The 17,212-nt window shown below is 37.0% G+C and overlaps 1 protein-coding gene across 11 annotated transcripts in view; it reads left to right on the top strand.

Moving 5' to 3' along the window:
• Dym (dymeclin) overlaps positions 1–17,212 on the top strand; it is a 357,093-nt gene that overhangs the window by 24,821 nt on the left and 315,060 nt on the right. For 10 of the 11 annotated variants that reach the window (XM_058573871.1, XM_046428286.2, XM_058573870.1 and 7 more), the window contains one exon: positions 8,988–9,174. In XM_058573871.1, the coding sequence (XP_058429854.1) occupies positions 9,035–9,174 (140 nt within the window). In that variant the 5' untranslated portion in view covers positions 8,988–9,034. Of the gene's footprint in view, positions 1–8,987; positions 9,175–15,819; positions 15,916–17,212 lie in introns of those variants that run through there. The other variant, XM_058573873.1, reaches the window with a different exon arrangement.

Below are 17,212 nucleotides of genomic sequence, written 5' to 3'. Positions count from 1 at the left end.
TGTCTCTGGCATCTAAAACCTGTTGTACTGCAGCTGCCACGACTGGCCCTTGTTCATTAATGTCTCTGCATAATTTAATATATGTATTTAAATTTTCATGTTTCCATGGTCTAATGACTTCTCTGCACCAACGATTCACTTGCTCATAAGCTAGTTGTTTTATTAATGGTATTGCTTGTTCTGTATTCCCAAAAACTCTGGTAGCTGTTTGAATAAGCCTATCTACAAATTCAGCGTAAGGTTCATTAGCTCCTTGTATTACCTTAGATAATTGACCTTGTAAACCTCCATGTCCTTGTAAAGTCTTCCATGCCCTAACCACATCTACAGCAATTTGTATGTATACGCCAGGATCATATGCAATTTGTTGCTGCTGATCCTCATAAGGTCCCTTTCCTAACAACATATCTAGATTTCTCTGAGGATAACCAGCTGCTGCATTTTGCCTAGCCGTCTCCTTGCAAAATTCCTCATTGGCAACCTTCCATAACAGGTATTGTCCTCCATTTAGCACAGCTTTACACATATTAGCCCAATCTGCTGGCATCATGTTCAAGTTGGTAATGGATTCGACCATGCTTACAGTGAAGGGTGCTTGAGGACCATAGGTTGTTACAGCCTCTTTTAGCTGCTTCCCTTTTTTGAAATTTAAAGCATGGTGAATTCGCTGCCCTCCTGCCTGTTCAAATACAGGGCATGTTAATATTTGAGATCCTGTCTCAGGATCCCAGCTGTCAACTGCGGGGGTTGGGAGCCTCCCAGCATATGGAGGTGGCACTGTTGGTTGGACACTTACACCCTCTGGTGATAAAAAGGTGTTAGTAGCAGTCTCCTGTAGAGGTGGCGCTGTTGGTTGGACACTTACGCCCTCTGGTGATAGAAAGGTGTTAGTAGCAGTCTCCTGTTGTAACTTTTCCCCTGATGGCTTTTTCTGCTCTAAACTTTCTTCCTCTGTCTGACTAGCTCAAGAGACCTTCTCTTTTACTTGAATCTTTTCCTCTGTCTGACTAACTTGAGAGACCTTCTCTTTTACTTGAATCTTTTCCTCTGTCTGACTAACTTGAGAGACCTTCTCTTTTACTTGAATCAATATGTCTTCTCCTTCCTCTACCATTGTCTGAACTGAAGACTTTGGACTAAGCAAACAAGATACGAAAGTCCACAATGGCAATGTGCCAACTGGTGGAGTCCCTGGGCTTTTATTTTCTATTCTTTTTAAATCTTCACCATGATGGTTCCATTGTGATATATTTAACAACTCCTCCTTAAAAAGCCATGGGCTACATTTTTGTATTGTATCAACGTATGCCCTGACTGTTCTTGATTTTACTGAGATGCCTCCTTCCTCTAACAATTTACTCAACACTCTTTCGGTTTGTATTTTACTAATTTCTGATCCCATATTTCTACTATAATACAACCCAACAAGATGACGCCAAACAAAACCGAGACAGAATGAAACAAAAATGGAACAACACAAAATCATTATAGCCTTTCTATCCTCCTGACATGTGCATCCGTCCTTTCTCCCTATCTGTTCCTCAGACACAAATAGTTTTTCCTCAGATGTGATCGGTTTTTCTTCCGTCTCATCCATCTCCAGGGACAGACAACTTAAAACAAAAGTGAAGCAAACAAAAGAAGAATCTTAAAATGGCTACCCATCCTCTCACCCTGCCCTCAGGGGCGAGCAGTTTACCTTATCACTTACCCTCAGTCGTGTTCACTGCTCGGGCCACCAAATGCCGCAGTCTGGCTGGGCACAATTCAGGAGCCATTTGTCAAAAGAAACGAACACACACACCGCACCACACAGCTCCTCAGGAAAACCCTCAGAGCCCAACTGCCACCACCAGCTTCCCACAAGCCTCTCAACCTCCCCCACTCCTCCTGCTCTTGAGGCCGATTGGCTGGGTCGCGTGGGCGAAGCCAAAAAAGTCCCCCAATGAGCAGCTCCGTGGTCTGAAAGGGCAGGGAAACAGCCCAATGAGCATCACCGCAGAGGAGCCAATCAGTTGGCAGCCAGAAGTTTTCTGGCAGCTGGAAGTTTGCTGGGGCCCCTTTTGGCTGTGGCTCTCAACAAGTTCTTACACTCTAGAGATTTTTTTAAAAAGTATTTCACTGAGGCCTACTCAGAGGTCACAGGAGTTATTGGGCAAATAAAAGAATTTTAAAGGTTTGGTAAAAAGGAAATAGCAGTATCCTTAAGAAGGTGGAAGAAGATAAAATCTGTTGTATGTTTCTCAGAGTTAATGAAGTTAATGTAGCTTCCCAAAGACCCAAATACATATTTTGGTTTTATTTAAAGGACCGTTGAGCTTTTGAAAAATTTTATTTATTTATTTTAATTTTGTGGTGCTGGGGATCAAACCTGGGGCGTTATTCATGTAGGCAGGTGCGTACCACTGAGCTACATATTCATCCCTGATAGTTCAATTCTGAATAAGACTTGAAAGAATTTTTTTTCATGTAAATAGGTTATAAGTGAAAGTACAGTCCAAGATACCAAGTAGCTAGAATGTGAGATCCTAATATCTCATCATTTGATAGTATAGATAATGAAGTGATATGTAAAAATAAACAACAGAGGTGTGAAAGAAAGTTACCTGTTAGTCTGATTTTTGGTGCTACTCCTGATTGAACCCAGGCCCTCAAGTATGCTAAAAGTAAGCACTCTACCACTGAGCTGCATGCCACCCATGTTAGTCTGATTTATTGGCATCTTTGGGACATGTAGATTTTTATTTTATTTGATTTTTGTTTATTTTTAAGAACTTATTATTTTGAAATAATTATAGACTCATAAGAAGTTACAAAAATAGCTGGGCGTGGTGGCACATGCCTGTAATCCCAGCAGCTCGGGAGGCTGAGGCAGGTGGATTGTGAGTTCAAAGCCAGCCTCAGCAAAATTGAGGCACTAAGCAACTCAATGAGACCCTGTCTCTAAATAAAATACAAAATAGGGCTGGGGTGTGGCTCAGTGGATGAGTGCCCCTGAGTTCAATCCCCATTTAAAAAAAAAAAAGTTGCAAAAATAGTATAGAGAAGTCCTGTGTACCTGTGTACTTTTCACCTAGCTTTCCCCAGTTTTAATATAACTATAGCATATTATCAAAACCAGGAAATTGATATTGGCACAATATAAAGCCACAGACTGGACTTGTGTTTCTTCAGATTTTTCATGCACTCATTTTTATCTGATGTTTGTGTATAGTTCTGTGAAATTTTATTACATGTAGATTCATATAATTAACACACAAGATACGGAAACTTTCCATTCCTACAAATGAATTTCTGTTCTCTTTCATTGTAGTTTTATCATTTCTTGAGTGTTTTATATATATTTGTTCATCAAAACACTTATTAAATTGTAAAAAATTTAAATTATAAAAACTCCTTCCCCCAACTGGTCCCTATTCTTGTCCATTTGTTCTAGCATCATTTGTTTAAAAGACTGTCCTTCCATTGTTCATTTGATTTTTGCACCATTGACAAATATCAATTGTCTACAACTTCCCTGTGTTCATATATAAATATACAACCAGTGTAACTCCACATCACAACTATTAAGAATGGGAAGTTATTACTCCATGTGTGTATGTCAAAATACATTCTACTCTCATATATAACTAAAAGGAACAAATTTAAAAAAAGTTAAAAAAAATCAATTGTCTGTACGTTTGTGAGTTCATTTTTGAATCTTTCTTTCCCTTTCTCTCCCTTCCGTCTCTTCTTCCCTCCCTCTCCCTCCCTCCCTCCCTCCCTCCCTTCCTTCCTTCCTTCCTTCCCTCCTTCCCTCTCTCCCTCCCTCCCTTCTTTTCTGTCTCTCTACTTGGAATTGAATCCAGGGGCTCTCTACCACTGAGCTGCATACCTAGCCCTATTAATTTTTTTGTTTTGTTTTGAGATAGGATCTGGCTAAGTTGCCCAAGCTGGCCTGGAACTTGTGAGCCTCCTGTCTGCCTAGTTTTCCATGTAGCTGGGATTACAGGCATGCACTGTTGGGTCCAGGTGCATTTTTCTGTTTTGTTTTATTGCTCTGTTTATCAATCACTATTGTGGGGTTGAATTTAATTCCCATTATTATGACTAAGCATTGATTTATGCTTGTTAGTAAATTTATACAATGTAATAAATTTGGAATTTATATTTTGGAAATATCAGCTTTAATTTATATGTTATTTTTTTGAATTTTTTAATATTTATTTTTTAGTTTTCGGTGGACACAACATCTTTATTTTATTTTTTATGTGGTGCTGAGGATCGAACCCAGCACCCCTGCGTATGCCAGGCGAGCGCGTTAACACTTGAGCCACATCCTCAGCCCTAATATATATGTTATTAAACTGTATTAGACATAGATTTTCTTAAGCTTGCTAATTATGTGCCTCAGTAAAGAATAAGTCACATTTTTGTTATCATTACTTTAGTTATGATGGTAACATTCTATGTTCCATGTATATTAAAAATTTAAATTTGAATAGGATATGGAATGTTGGAGTTTAAAATATATTTACTTTTTTCTTTTTTAATTTATTTATTCTAATTTTTTATATATGACAGCAAATGCATTTCATTTTATAGTACACATATAGAGCACAATTTTTCCTGTCTCTGGTTGTGCACAAAGTAGAGTCACACCATTCATATCTTTATACATGAACTTGGGGTAATGATGTCCATTTCATTCCACTGTCTTTCCTTCCTCCTTGTGTTTACTTTAAAAAAAAAAAAATATATATATATATATATTTAGTTGTAGTTGTCAATACACATGCTAGGCGAGTGCTCTACTGCTGAGCCACAACCCTAGCCCCCCTTATATTTACTTTTTAATCAAAGTTATAGATGGATGTGGTTTTAAAAGCTGTCAAACAATATGATGAACTTATAATAAATTGCAGGCCTGGGGTTGTGGATCAGAGATAGAGTGCTTGCCTAGCATGCATGGGGCACTGGGTTCCATCCTCAGCACCACATAAGGAAATAAATAAAGGAACTATGTCAACCTACAACTGAAAAATAAATATTAAAAAAAAATTGCGGGCTGGGGATGTGGCTCAAGTGGTAGCGTGCTTGCCTGGCATGTGTGCGGCCTGGGTTCGATCCTTAGCACCACATACAAAAGCAAAGATGTTGTGTCCACCGAAAACTAAAAAATAAATATTAAAAAAAAATAAAAAGTAAAAAAATAAAAAAAATTGCAATACCACCTTCCCCATTATCTAGTCCTTTTCCCCAAAGGTGGCCACATTCAAATCTATTAGCTGATGCTGTTGTTCTATATCTCCTTATAACTAATGTACTTTTACAGTTGTTTTTTAAAAATTTAGTAATTTACATATTTTCTATTGACTCCCTACCTGTTATGGAAGATGAAATTTAAAACTCTTAAATTGTCATTCTCTCTTCTTTATTATGGAATCTTCTCAATATATACATTACAATTTTGGGTTAAATCTTTAATATTTAGATGATAGTATTTTACACACACACGCAAACACACGCACGCACGCACGCACTCACGCACGCAGAGGACTGAACCCAGGAGACTTTTACCACTGAACTACATCCCTAGTCCTTTTTGTTTTTTATGACATTTGTTGAACTTTATTTATTTATTCTTGGTGGGGCTGGGCTGGGGATCGAACCCAGGGCCTTACATAGGCAGTTTTTCTACCACCGGGCTACATTCCCAGCTCTGAATGTGTCTGATACCTCTATTTTTTTTTTTTTCCCAGTACTGGGGATCAAACCCAGTGCCTCATACATGTGAGGCAAGTGCTCTGCCTCTGAGCTACATGAACAGTTTTTATTTTCCCCAAAGCATGTAGTCTTTAAAAAATCATTTAATGTGTTTTGTGATTTTTTTCAATACTGCCGTGTTCTCAGACATCTTGTAACAATCCACATAATAAAGTCAGACACATCAAGTGATCTTCAGTCCTACTTTTTATTTACCTGGAGATCCTGGGGCTGTTTTGACTCTTGCCTGACCTGCTCTACTGCTCTTGTCCTGTGACTTCTCTTCACCACTAGTTCAGATTGAATCCCTGTTTCTTGAATTCCATGTCTTTCCTTGTCTTGCCTTATTTCCTCATATGTCTTCCTGGGAATGGGTCACTGGACTGTGTTTTGATTATTGACATGTCAAAAAAGTCTTTATTCTACTTGCATACTGAATTGGTTGGTAGCTTGGCTAGTTGTAGAATTCTAATAAATTATTTCCTTTTAATATTTTAAAGGCATTGCTCTCCTGTCATCTAGCTTCAAGTATTGCTGCTGAGATGTTGAAAAACCATTCTTTTCTTTTTGAAAGTTAATAATATGAGCCAGGTGCAGTGGTTCAGGCCCAGCAGCTTGGGAGGCTGAGGCAGGAGGGTTATTGAGTTCAAAGCCAGCCTCAGCGACTTACCAAGGCCCTGAGAAACTTAGCAAACCCCGTCTCAAAAGAAAAAATAAAAAGGGCTGGGGATGTGGCTCAGTGGTTAAGCACCCCAGGGTTCAATATCTAGTACCAGAAAAAAAATTAATATGAAATAAATGGTAATAGAGAGTAATATAACAAAAACCTACCTACATACTGTTTCTTTCACCAAATGTAAATGTTTGCTATTTGTACTTAATCTCTTTTTCCTTCTGACCCTCCATCCCCTTGCAGTTATCAATTCCAGGGCCTTCCAAATACTAGTCAAGGGCTCCACCCTAAGCTTTATCCCCAGCCCCCTTTTCCCTTTAAGAAACTACTTATGGATATAGTTGAAGCCCCCTCACCTTTCTGATAGCATTAGAAATTGGTGTTTGTTTTTCCTGTGTGCTTTAATACTTGGTATTAGATAGGAATATATTCATACTATTGTTTGCATGTTTTAAAGTCTTACAAATGAAACTATAGCATGTACATTATTCTATAATTTTTTTTTCATTTTTACACATTTTATATTTTTAAAGATGTATTCATATTGATCACTCTAGCCTGATTCACTCATTTTTCAGAAGATTTTTAAAAAATATTTTTTTGGTTGTTGATGTACCTTTATTTTTTTATTTATTTTTATGTGGTGCTGAGGATCAAACTCGGTGCCTCACACATGGTAGGCAAGTGCTCTGGCGCTGAGCTACAATCCCAGCCCTCTGATTCATTCATTTTTACTAATGTATTGTATCCCATTGTAAGACTTTAATTTTAATTTTAAATAGCTTAAAATATGTAAAGTAATTTTGAATGGGGTATAAAAGGCCGGTGTTGTGTTTTATTGGTAGAGTGCTTGCCTAGCATGCCTGAAGCACTGAGTTCCATACCCAGTACCACATAAATAAATAAATAAACAAAATAAAAGTTAATAGTAAAAAGGTAAGGAACTCATGCGTTTTATAATAGTTCTTTTTTTGGGGGGGTGGTACTGGGGATTGAACACAGGGTACTTAGCCTCTGCACCGCATCCCCAGCCCTATTTTTGTATTTTATTTAGAGACAGGGTCTCACTGAGTTGCTGAGCACTTTGCTTTTGCTGAGGTTGGCTTTGAACTCCCAGGATCCTCCTGCCTCAGCCTCTCAAGTTGCTGGGATTATAGGCATGCACCGCTGCACCTGGCTGTAATAGTTCTTTATAGAATTTTCTAGTTTGGCTTAACAATGCCTATTGTAAGAAGTTAAACCTTATAATTAGCTGGCTTGATATGGAGGCTGAATTGACTAGGGAGGATGAAAACAGGGGCTGTGGGTTCAGAGGCAGGTGCCAAGGAGCCAGATTGGTATTTCTTACATGTTTCTAAGACCCATCTGCCCATGTGCATTGGGGGAGCCTCATGCCCTCATATAAGCAGCTAGTTCAGATCTGTAGAGAATACAAGAAGGCATCCTTCCAAATTCTGCCCTTGGTTTCCTTGCCTTCATGGAATGAGGAGGGGCATGAGTAAGAAAGTCAGTTACTAATAAAAATTCTCACCTGAATGGAACTTTTTCTGTCACTGAGTCCACATAGTTTTCTTTCATTTCGAAAATAGTGTAATTATTGTTAATCTCACCACCATCTTATTATTCAGTGACACTTATTCTGAAAATTGTGATAAAGCTTGTTCTAGAACTAAGTTGAGTGTGATTTGAGGAAGAGAGTAATTCATATTTGAACTCAACTATTAGTTTTTTCCTTAATGACCAGGCACAACAAATACTGTAGAGCCTTGTGTATAATTATTCAGTCACTTATTCTTTTCAACATATTGTTTAGGGAATGCCTATTACATGTTTGTCTAGTTAATGGGGATAGAAAGATGAATTAAGAGCTATCATCAAAAAAAAAATTCAAAGTTTAGTGAAGGAGTATGTCAACAAATACTGTATGTATACTTAGCAGAACGAGAGAGAATTATATGTGATTCCTTTAGAATTGGGAGCTCTTTCAGGAGAAGCAGGTAATTCAGGTCAGCCCCACAATTCGTGTCAGTAGAACATGGTAATTACTTGAACTACTTTCTCCTCCTTGCACATTCATGCCTTGTAGTCTCTATAATTGCCTCTACCTCCCAGCCCCCTTTTTTGAGACAGGGTCTCTCTATGTTGCCCAGACTGGCCTAAAACTTGAGATCTTCCTGCTTGATCCCTGAGCAGTTGGCATTACAGGTGTGCACCACCAGTGGCTAGTCTCTGTATTTCTTTACCACCATTGTCTCAATTGTAAATAAGCCTCATTTTCGGAATGTTTGTTAATAAGTTACCATAGGTATAAATTTGCTTTGAGACATTTTCTTGAGCAGAGGTAGTCCCATCCTAATATCTGAGGTGCAAGTATAGATTTGGATTCTTATGTTTGTGTTGGCTAAGTCTTTCCCCTTGTAACTTTGTATCTGATGTCTAATATACTTACAAATAAGGAGAGATGTAATTTCCTTTAGTAAGTTTATAGTTTTTTTATATGTAATTAAAGGTGGGAAAAGTTATGATGACTATTTTGAACAAGTTTGAATTTTTTCTCCATTTTTTCTAGGTTGTACTGTGGAAATGCAGGTGTAAATTATCTTACCACTTTAGAAGATGGGATCAAACAGCAGCAGGATCAGTGATCTTCCTAAAAATGAGTACTTAAAAAAATTATCAGGCACAGAATCTGTCTCTGAGAATGACCCATTCTGGAATCAGCTTCTCTCCTTTTCTTTCCCTGCACCAACTAGCAGGTAAGAGATTGCCTGGAAATTGAAAAATTCATATAGAAGGCCACACTAACCTGTGAGATATGCTACTTTTTGAAAGTATGTTTTAGTGTTTGTTTGATCTGTGTCTGTCTCTCTCTCTGTCATATATATACTAATAGAAAATCCAAAAGGTATGAACAGTAGGAAATACGTTTTTCTCTCCTTTTTTACTTCACTACCTCCTTTCTCCAGAAATGATTGCTACTAGTAGTTTCTTTTAGAGATAGTACAAGGTTATTTTTTAAAAATATTTATTTTTTAGTTTTAGATGGACACAATATCTTTATTTTACATTTTTATGGTGCTGAGGATCAAACCCAGCGCCTCGTACATGCTAAGCAAGCGCTCTACCACTGAGCCACAACCCCAGCCCCAGAACAAGGTTATTTAAGCATATATCCCATGTTGTTTAAATACAAAGGATAGCATATATACATGCTATTCTTATTCTGTTCCTTGCTTTTCCCCAAAAGTTAAGTGAAATATGTATTTTATATGTAAGAATACACAAAACTGCCTTTTTCTTTTAATTTTCTTTTGTAGTTATAGATGGACATCATGCCATTTTTTATTTTTATGAGGTGCTGAGGATTGAACCCAGTGCCTCACACATGCTAGGCAAGTGCTCTGCCACTGAGCTGCACCTTTTTCTTTTTAATGGCTACAAACTAACTGGAGAATATATTTAATCAATTTTCTATTTGATGAACATTTAGACTGTTTCCAGTCTTTTGTTTTAATAGATGATGTTGAATATATCATTTCTCATGCATAGGAATCTGTCTTTAGAATAAATTCCTTGAAGTAAAATTGTGGGGTCAAAGTGTATGTATGCTTCTATAATTTTTTTATTCCTTCATCCTGGGAATTTAATCCAGGAACACTTTACCACTGAGCTACCTCCCTAGTCCTTTTTAATTTTTTATTTTGAGACAGGATCTCACTAAGTTGCTGAGGGTCTCATTAAGTTGCCCATGCTGGCCTTCAACTTTTTGTCTCAGCCTCTCAAGTCACTGGGATTATTATAGGTGTGTGCCCTGTGGCTGCTTTCTAATTTTGGGAGTTATGCCACAGTGTGCTTCTTGGAAGTTTTACCAGTTTATGCTCCTATGAGCAATGTAAAAAAGAGCCTGTTTCTCCACATCTTTGTCAGTTTAATGCAATTTTTACATTGGATCAATGAAAATTTGGTAGATGAAAAACAGTAATTAATTTTAATCCTTTATTATAAAAATTGACATGTAATGTAGGGTAACTAGAATATTGCATTTCCATATATTCAATGAGTAGATTTTTTTTTTTTTTTTTTTTTTGCAGTGCTTGGGATTGAACCTAGGGCCTTGTGCATGTGAGGCAAGCATTCTACCAGCTGAACTATATCCCCAGCCTCTCAATAAGTACATTTAAAAAATATATATATTTTTAATAGCCTTCTGGTAAGAGGCTGAATAGTTCCCTGCCCCCAGATATCCATGTCCTAGTTCCCATGATCTGTGAATGTTATGTTAATGTGGCAAAGAGGAATTAGGGTGGCAAAGCGGAATTAGGGTAGCAAATGGAATTGCTAATCAGATGATCTTAATTAGGGAGATTATTTGGATTATCCAGGTGATTTTTAGTGTGATCACAAGGATTCTTGAAAGTGAAAGAGGGAGCAGGGGAATAAGAACAAGTCAGAGTCATGTGGTGTGACTAGAGGAGGACTTAGCCTGCCCTGGTTGGTTTTGAAGTTAGAGGAATGGGGTTATGAGCCTAGAAAGGTGAGCAGCCTCAAGGAGCTGAAGGGCTCAAGAAAAATGATTTTGTCTTAGAGCCTGAGATCCTAATCTTAGCTCACTGAGACTTGTTTCAAACTTATGAGCTGTAAGATAATAAATTTGCATATTTTACACGACTTTATTTGTGGCAACTTTTATAGCAGCAATAGAAAACTAAAACTTTTTTGAGATGTGATCCACCCACTATTTCAAGTGTGTAATTCATTGTTTTTAACATAGTCACAGAGTTGTACAAGTATCTCCATGAGTAATTCAGCAAGACCCTGTCTCAAAATTAAAAAAAAAAAAAAAGGCTCTGGGGATGTGGCTCAGTGGATAAGCACACCTGGGTTCAATCCTTGGTGACTAAAACAACAGAACCAAACCTTGAGATTGAATAGGCTTTGAGGTAGCAGGTGCCCCCTTGACAGTTAGGGGCTAGGATTACCTTGTTATGAATCATTCAGGGTTAAGATGAGTCTCTGCAGGCAAAGACTACGAATCCAATATTTCTGAGATTTGGTTACTCCTCGAATTCCTTGTATCCATATATGCTAGCTTCAAGTACAGCCTGTTTTTGCACCCACAAATTAATATCTGTCAAGTTTTAGAAACACTGATAAGGCCTTCAGGACTAATCTAATTGTTCTTTACTATTAACCTTTTTAGCATCAGAGGAAACTGATTTTGTTAAAACTTCCAGGCCTGGTTGCAAAATCCTACTTAGATTCCTTAATAGTTTAAAATTTTTCACATTACTAATATTACTTGTGAAGCAAAGTCCTGAAATCAAGAATAATTCAAGTAAAGTTTATATAATATGCTAATTATTTTTCTTAATAAAATATTTTTAAGCAATTTACATGACTGATTTTTATGTTTCTAAATTCCATAATAGTAGCAACAATGCAAAACAAATCTGTGCTTATTGTTTGTTCTGTTTGTAGACATCTGAATATTCCCATGTGAAGGTATGGTTTGTGTGAATGCACTCATGGGTGTCCTGCTTGTCATTGAAAACTGAAGGACCCAGGTGATCTTTCAGTGTGTATTGATCCATCTGTTATTTTTTTGTTTTTCAAGCTATAATGTTGAGCTAAATAGAAGACACTTGTTCTCAAAGGGCTTATAATCTTAATTGTAAGTCAACAGTTGGCTGTGGTGAGGTGTGATCAGGGCCGTTATGGAAGTACAGGGAAGCATGCACATGGCAGGAGTATCTCCTCAGCCACGCTGGAATGAGCAGGTTGGGTCACAGCTTTCCTGGAAGAAGTGGTACACATTTATTTATTCCACTTATGTTTTCAAAGGTAATTTATTCCCATAGTTTGAGTCTCAGAACATACCAAAGGGTATTTAATGAAAAATCTCCTTCCTGTTCCTATCCCTCTGCTACCTCAGTATTCCTTTCTGAAGGCAGCCAAAGATGACCAGAGTCAGAGGAATGGGGGCTGGGGGCAGAAGACTGATCCAGATAGAGGGAACAGCATGAAGGAGGGAAGCCTAGTGGTAGGGAAGAACATGCCATGTTTTCACAAGTGAAGAGGACTAGTGAGGGGAGATGGTTTGGAAGATTTGAGGGTTCTTATAAAGAATACTAAGGCATTTCAACTTTGTTTTAATTTTGGTGGATACCATTGAAGGATTTTTATCAGAAAGACAGGATCAAGTTTTTATTTGATTTGATATTTTAGTTGTTTCACCTTATGGTGGCCACTCTATCTGTCAGCAGAAATTATTACTTTTTTTTTAATGGTACTGGTGATTGAACCCAGGGGTTCTCCTGCATGCCAGGCAAGTGCCTGGCTAAGTCCCAACTCTTTTTAAAAAATCTGTCTTAATTCAGAGTCTCATTAAGTTGCACAGGCTGGCCTTCAACTTTCAATCCTACTGTCTCAGCCTCCTGAGTAGTTGGGATTATAGGCATGTGCATAGTTAAAAGGTATTACTTCTTGACTACAAAGTTTTTGTTTCTCTAAAAAAACAGTTGACACGTGAGATCAGATATACATGTTCTAAAGTACAGAGTTAATTGGTATGTGGTCCTTGGTGAGATGGTCATGATTACAGGATTCTGAAAGGTATTTTGGAGGCATTGGGGTGTGCATAAAACCCTGAAGGGGTGGATGATTTCGAGACAGCCAGCAAGAACAAGAGAGTTCAGATGCATTTGAAAAGTATGTGGCCAAAGTCATTGAGGCAGGACATAGCTCAGTCTGCAGGTATGGCCCAGTGGGATACTGGCCTGCCAAAGGAAAATGTTGGTCACAGGGCTTGCTTTGAGTGCTAGAGCCCTCCCAGCTTTGGCAGTGGTGTGAGAGATGAGGAACTATGGTGTCTGTAGATGGAATTTTAAAATTAGAATTTTATTTATTTTTGCTTGAAAAAGATTCTGCCCCCCACCCCTCCTTTTTTTGTGGTTCAAAACCCAGAGGATACTGAGGTTATTCTTTATCCCCCTGCATGCCTGATTTTCTTCCCCAAAGGCAGTCAATGTTATCAGGTTGCTTGAATGTAAAGATATTTTATGCATATGTATACAAATATGCACATGTATTACCTTCTTTTTAGACAAAAATAGCATGCATATTATACATGCTTCTTCACTTTGTGTTTTTTTTTTTTTGTATTGAATATATCTTAGAGAATCTTGTGTATGTTTGCTGTTTGCTTCTTCATTTTTCTTGATGGAGGTATAGTACATAATTGCTGAGTATACCAAAATTAATTTAACTTTTTTTTTTTTTTGGTACTGGGGATTGAACCTAGCAGTGCTTAACCACTGAGCCACATCCCCCAGCCCTTTTTTTATATTTTATTTAAAGACAGAGTCTTGCTGGGTTGCTTCGGGCCTCACTAAGTTGCTGAGGCTGACTTTGAACTTGGAATCCTCCTGCCTCAGCCTCCAGAGCTGCTGGGATTACAGGCATACGCTACCAAACCTTGCCATTTACTTTTGTCACTTGGATAGCTTTTAGTGTTTTGTCATTACACATAATGCAGTGAGTAACTTTAAATATAATAGGTAGAAATGATTCCTTATACTGTGAAGTAAATGGGACCAGATGACTTCTATAAACTCACTCAGTTTTGGGAGGGCATGAGAAGTGTTAATAGATTGGGAAGATTTTAGGGAGCATTCAGAATGCTTCCTAACATTTTTCCTGGTGTTTCAAGCAACTGGCCAGGGTGCTCAGATCTAGAAAGGCCTAGAGGCTCTCAAGGATGGGAGTTTTGACCACAGAAGGCTGTCCTGAGAAATAAAAATCTATCTACCTGTTAACTATTTTTGACATACCTGTTAGAAAGCCGAGAATTAGAAGTACAGTCCATTGTGAGCTCTTGTTGGGTGGATTTGGTGAAAGCATTGTTTTAGAGAGCTTACTTCTTAAGTAGGATGTATGATAGGTTGGAAAGAGCAGGAAATAATAACTAGGACAGGGAATCCAAATCTGAGGCATCTATAGTAATGTACCCTTGATATGATGAAGGTCTAACTTTCTGCTGTTATATAGGAAATGGAAAATCTTACATCCCTATAAAGACTGACGTTTCCACCTAACAACATTATATAGAGCAATATATTTTAAGAGTTCTTTTGGTTTAAATTGATATTTATTTAAACATTAATACTTAATGAGCTTGAAGTTCTAGATCTGAGAGCAGAGCTAAGCCATATGGCAATAGCTTGTGTAATTTTAAGTGGAATTATTTTGTCAAAAGGTGCAGTGAAGCTGGGTGCAGTGGTGCATGTTTGAAATCTCAGTGACTCAGGAGGCTGAAGCAGGAGGATTGTTGAGTTCAAGCCTCAGCAACTTAGTGAGACCCTAAACAACTTAATGAGACAGTATCTCAGTGGTGAAGCACCTCAAAAGTGCAGTGATTTGGGGTGAGATGTGAAGAATGGAGACAGTGAAGCGTATTAAGGGAACATAGATTTTGGAGCCAGACTGACCTTGTCCCAGTTCTACCACTTACCAGCTCTGTGAACTCAGGCAAGCTACTTTATCTCATCGAGGCTGTTGCTGCTTCTGTGAAATGGAAAAAAAATAATCCCTGCTACTTTAAACACCGTGATGCACATGAAATGTCTGACTTTCCTTTTCTTTCAAGGAGTAAATATCTATTAGTTTAAAAGGAGAACAAGGGCTCTGTCTTGAGAGTTTTAAAAATGTTTGAGGACTGAATATAAACAGCAGAAATTTAATCAGTTTTCTCATGATCTCTTTATTTTAATGATTTAAAGTCATATGACTCTTGAACTAGTTGTTCATATGTTTTAAAAATTAGGCCATACACTGAGTATAGTAATATTTGTCTTTGTGTTTAAATGTATTTTTAAAATAAATGCTTCTGTTCTCAAACGTTCATTGCATTATGGAAATTGTATTACATGTATTGAACACTAGATGGTGCTCATATAAGGCAAAAAGACAGCATTTGGCACAGTCATGTAAAACTCATTTTTCTGAATACCATTGTGGTGTACATTCATTTTTTGATACTTTTAAACAAAAAGACACAAGGAAGGCAAAAATGGTAAAAATAATAATCAGGAACAACTATTGTTAACATTTTGGTTGCATATCTTTTTAGTTCTCATTTTTGAATGTTCATCATATTCTACGCATTGTTTCTTTAACTCACATTTCCTACAACATAATTTTAATTGGTTGTAGTCTACTTTATGAATATCCATGAGTTATTTAATTAATGTCAATCATTCCATTGTTTCTTATTGCACTTGATTATACAGAAAAATACAATGAATTTCCTTGTAACCAAGTCTTTGTCATAATCCCTAGTTATATAAGTAGGTAGATTCTTTATAGTAGATATTCCAGTAAAATAATATTTTCTAACCACTTAGATAATCTGTCATTGAAGAGAAGTCAGTAAACACAGAAACAGAAGGAAAAATAGTATGTTTTTCCATCACATAAAGATCATCACGGTTGTTATTTTGGTATGTATTCTTCTTACTTTTATAGAAATACACATATCCTGTATATGGATGTGTATTTATAACTTTTTTTTCTTTTTTCAAAACTTGTATTATACCATATTACATAATTTTTTGAAATAATGTATTTATTTCCTTTTTACTAAATGAATCTTCTTTGATTACTTAAAAAATAGTTATTAGACACATTTAACAGGCATTGTTTTTAAGGGTTGAAAATATGAGAGATAAAGTCCCTTGTCCTTATGCAGTTTATATGTTAGTGGAGTAGATTAATAATAAATAAACAAGTATATATGGTCATTCTTGGAAATGCTAAGTATAATAAAGAAACATTAAATAGAGCCAGGCCATGGAAAGGGATGTAATGGGAGCAAATACCAGCAGGAGGTTTCTTCAGAAACAGCATGTGAACAGACACCTGTGGCATCAGGGAGTGAGCCATGCATATTCCAGGGAAGAATATTCTAGGTAGAGGGAAGAATGAGCATAAAGAATCTGAAGCAGGAGTAAGTTGTGTGTGTTAGAATAAAAGATCAGTGTGGTAGAAGGGTGAGCAAGGAAACAAATACCCCAGGGATTTTAGCCATGTTAAAGATTTTTTTTATGTTGTCTAGTATTCCAGAGATGAATATCTTTTAATGTTGGTATTTGGGAATTGAGTCTAGTCTGCTATGATTTACCAATTGTCCTATAAAGTGGAAAGATTTTAGTTGTGGTTGGACACAATACCTTTATTTAATTAATTAATTTTTTTTATGTGGTGTTGAGAATCAAACCCAGCACCTCGCACATGGTAGGCAAGTGCTCTACCACTGAGTCACAACCCTAGCCCTCAGAATTTTTTATTGTGTTTAAAATATGCGTAACATAAAATTTACCTTTTAAAAACATTTTAAAATATGTAATTTAGTGTTAAGTGCATGTTGTACAACTAACCTCACTCTCCATTTTCAGACCTTTTCATCATCTGAAACAGAAATGCTGTACTGATTAAACAGTACTAACTTCCTAATCCTTGCTCCTTTCAGTTCATGATAACCTCTAGGCTACTTTCTGTCTATATGAATTTGTCTACTCTAGACACCTTATGTAAGTGGACTCATACAATATTCACCTTTTCAGAATTGCTTTAGTTTACTTAGCATAATGTTTTCAAGTTTCAGCCATATTGTAGCATGTGCCATAATATACATTGTGTGTGTATACTGTATCATATAATGTTTTTTAAACTTCACTTTGTCACACTCTTTTAACAAGGGCTTCCATTTTTCTTTAGGGTTGTTAAATTCTTTTATTT

Source organism: Marmota monax, unplaced genomic scaffold (assembly GCF_021218885.2).
Source record: "Marmota monax isolate L192 unplaced genomic scaffold, Marmota_monax_Labrador192_F-V1.1 WCK01_AAM20220418_F8-fsc00031, whole genome shotgun sequence".
Taxonomy (NCBI): Eukaryota; Metazoa; Chordata; class Mammalia; order Rodentia; family Sciuridae; genus Marmota; species Marmota monax.
Note: the sequence above shows the minus strand (reverse complement) of the source record. Positions and strands in the feature narration are given on the sequence as shown.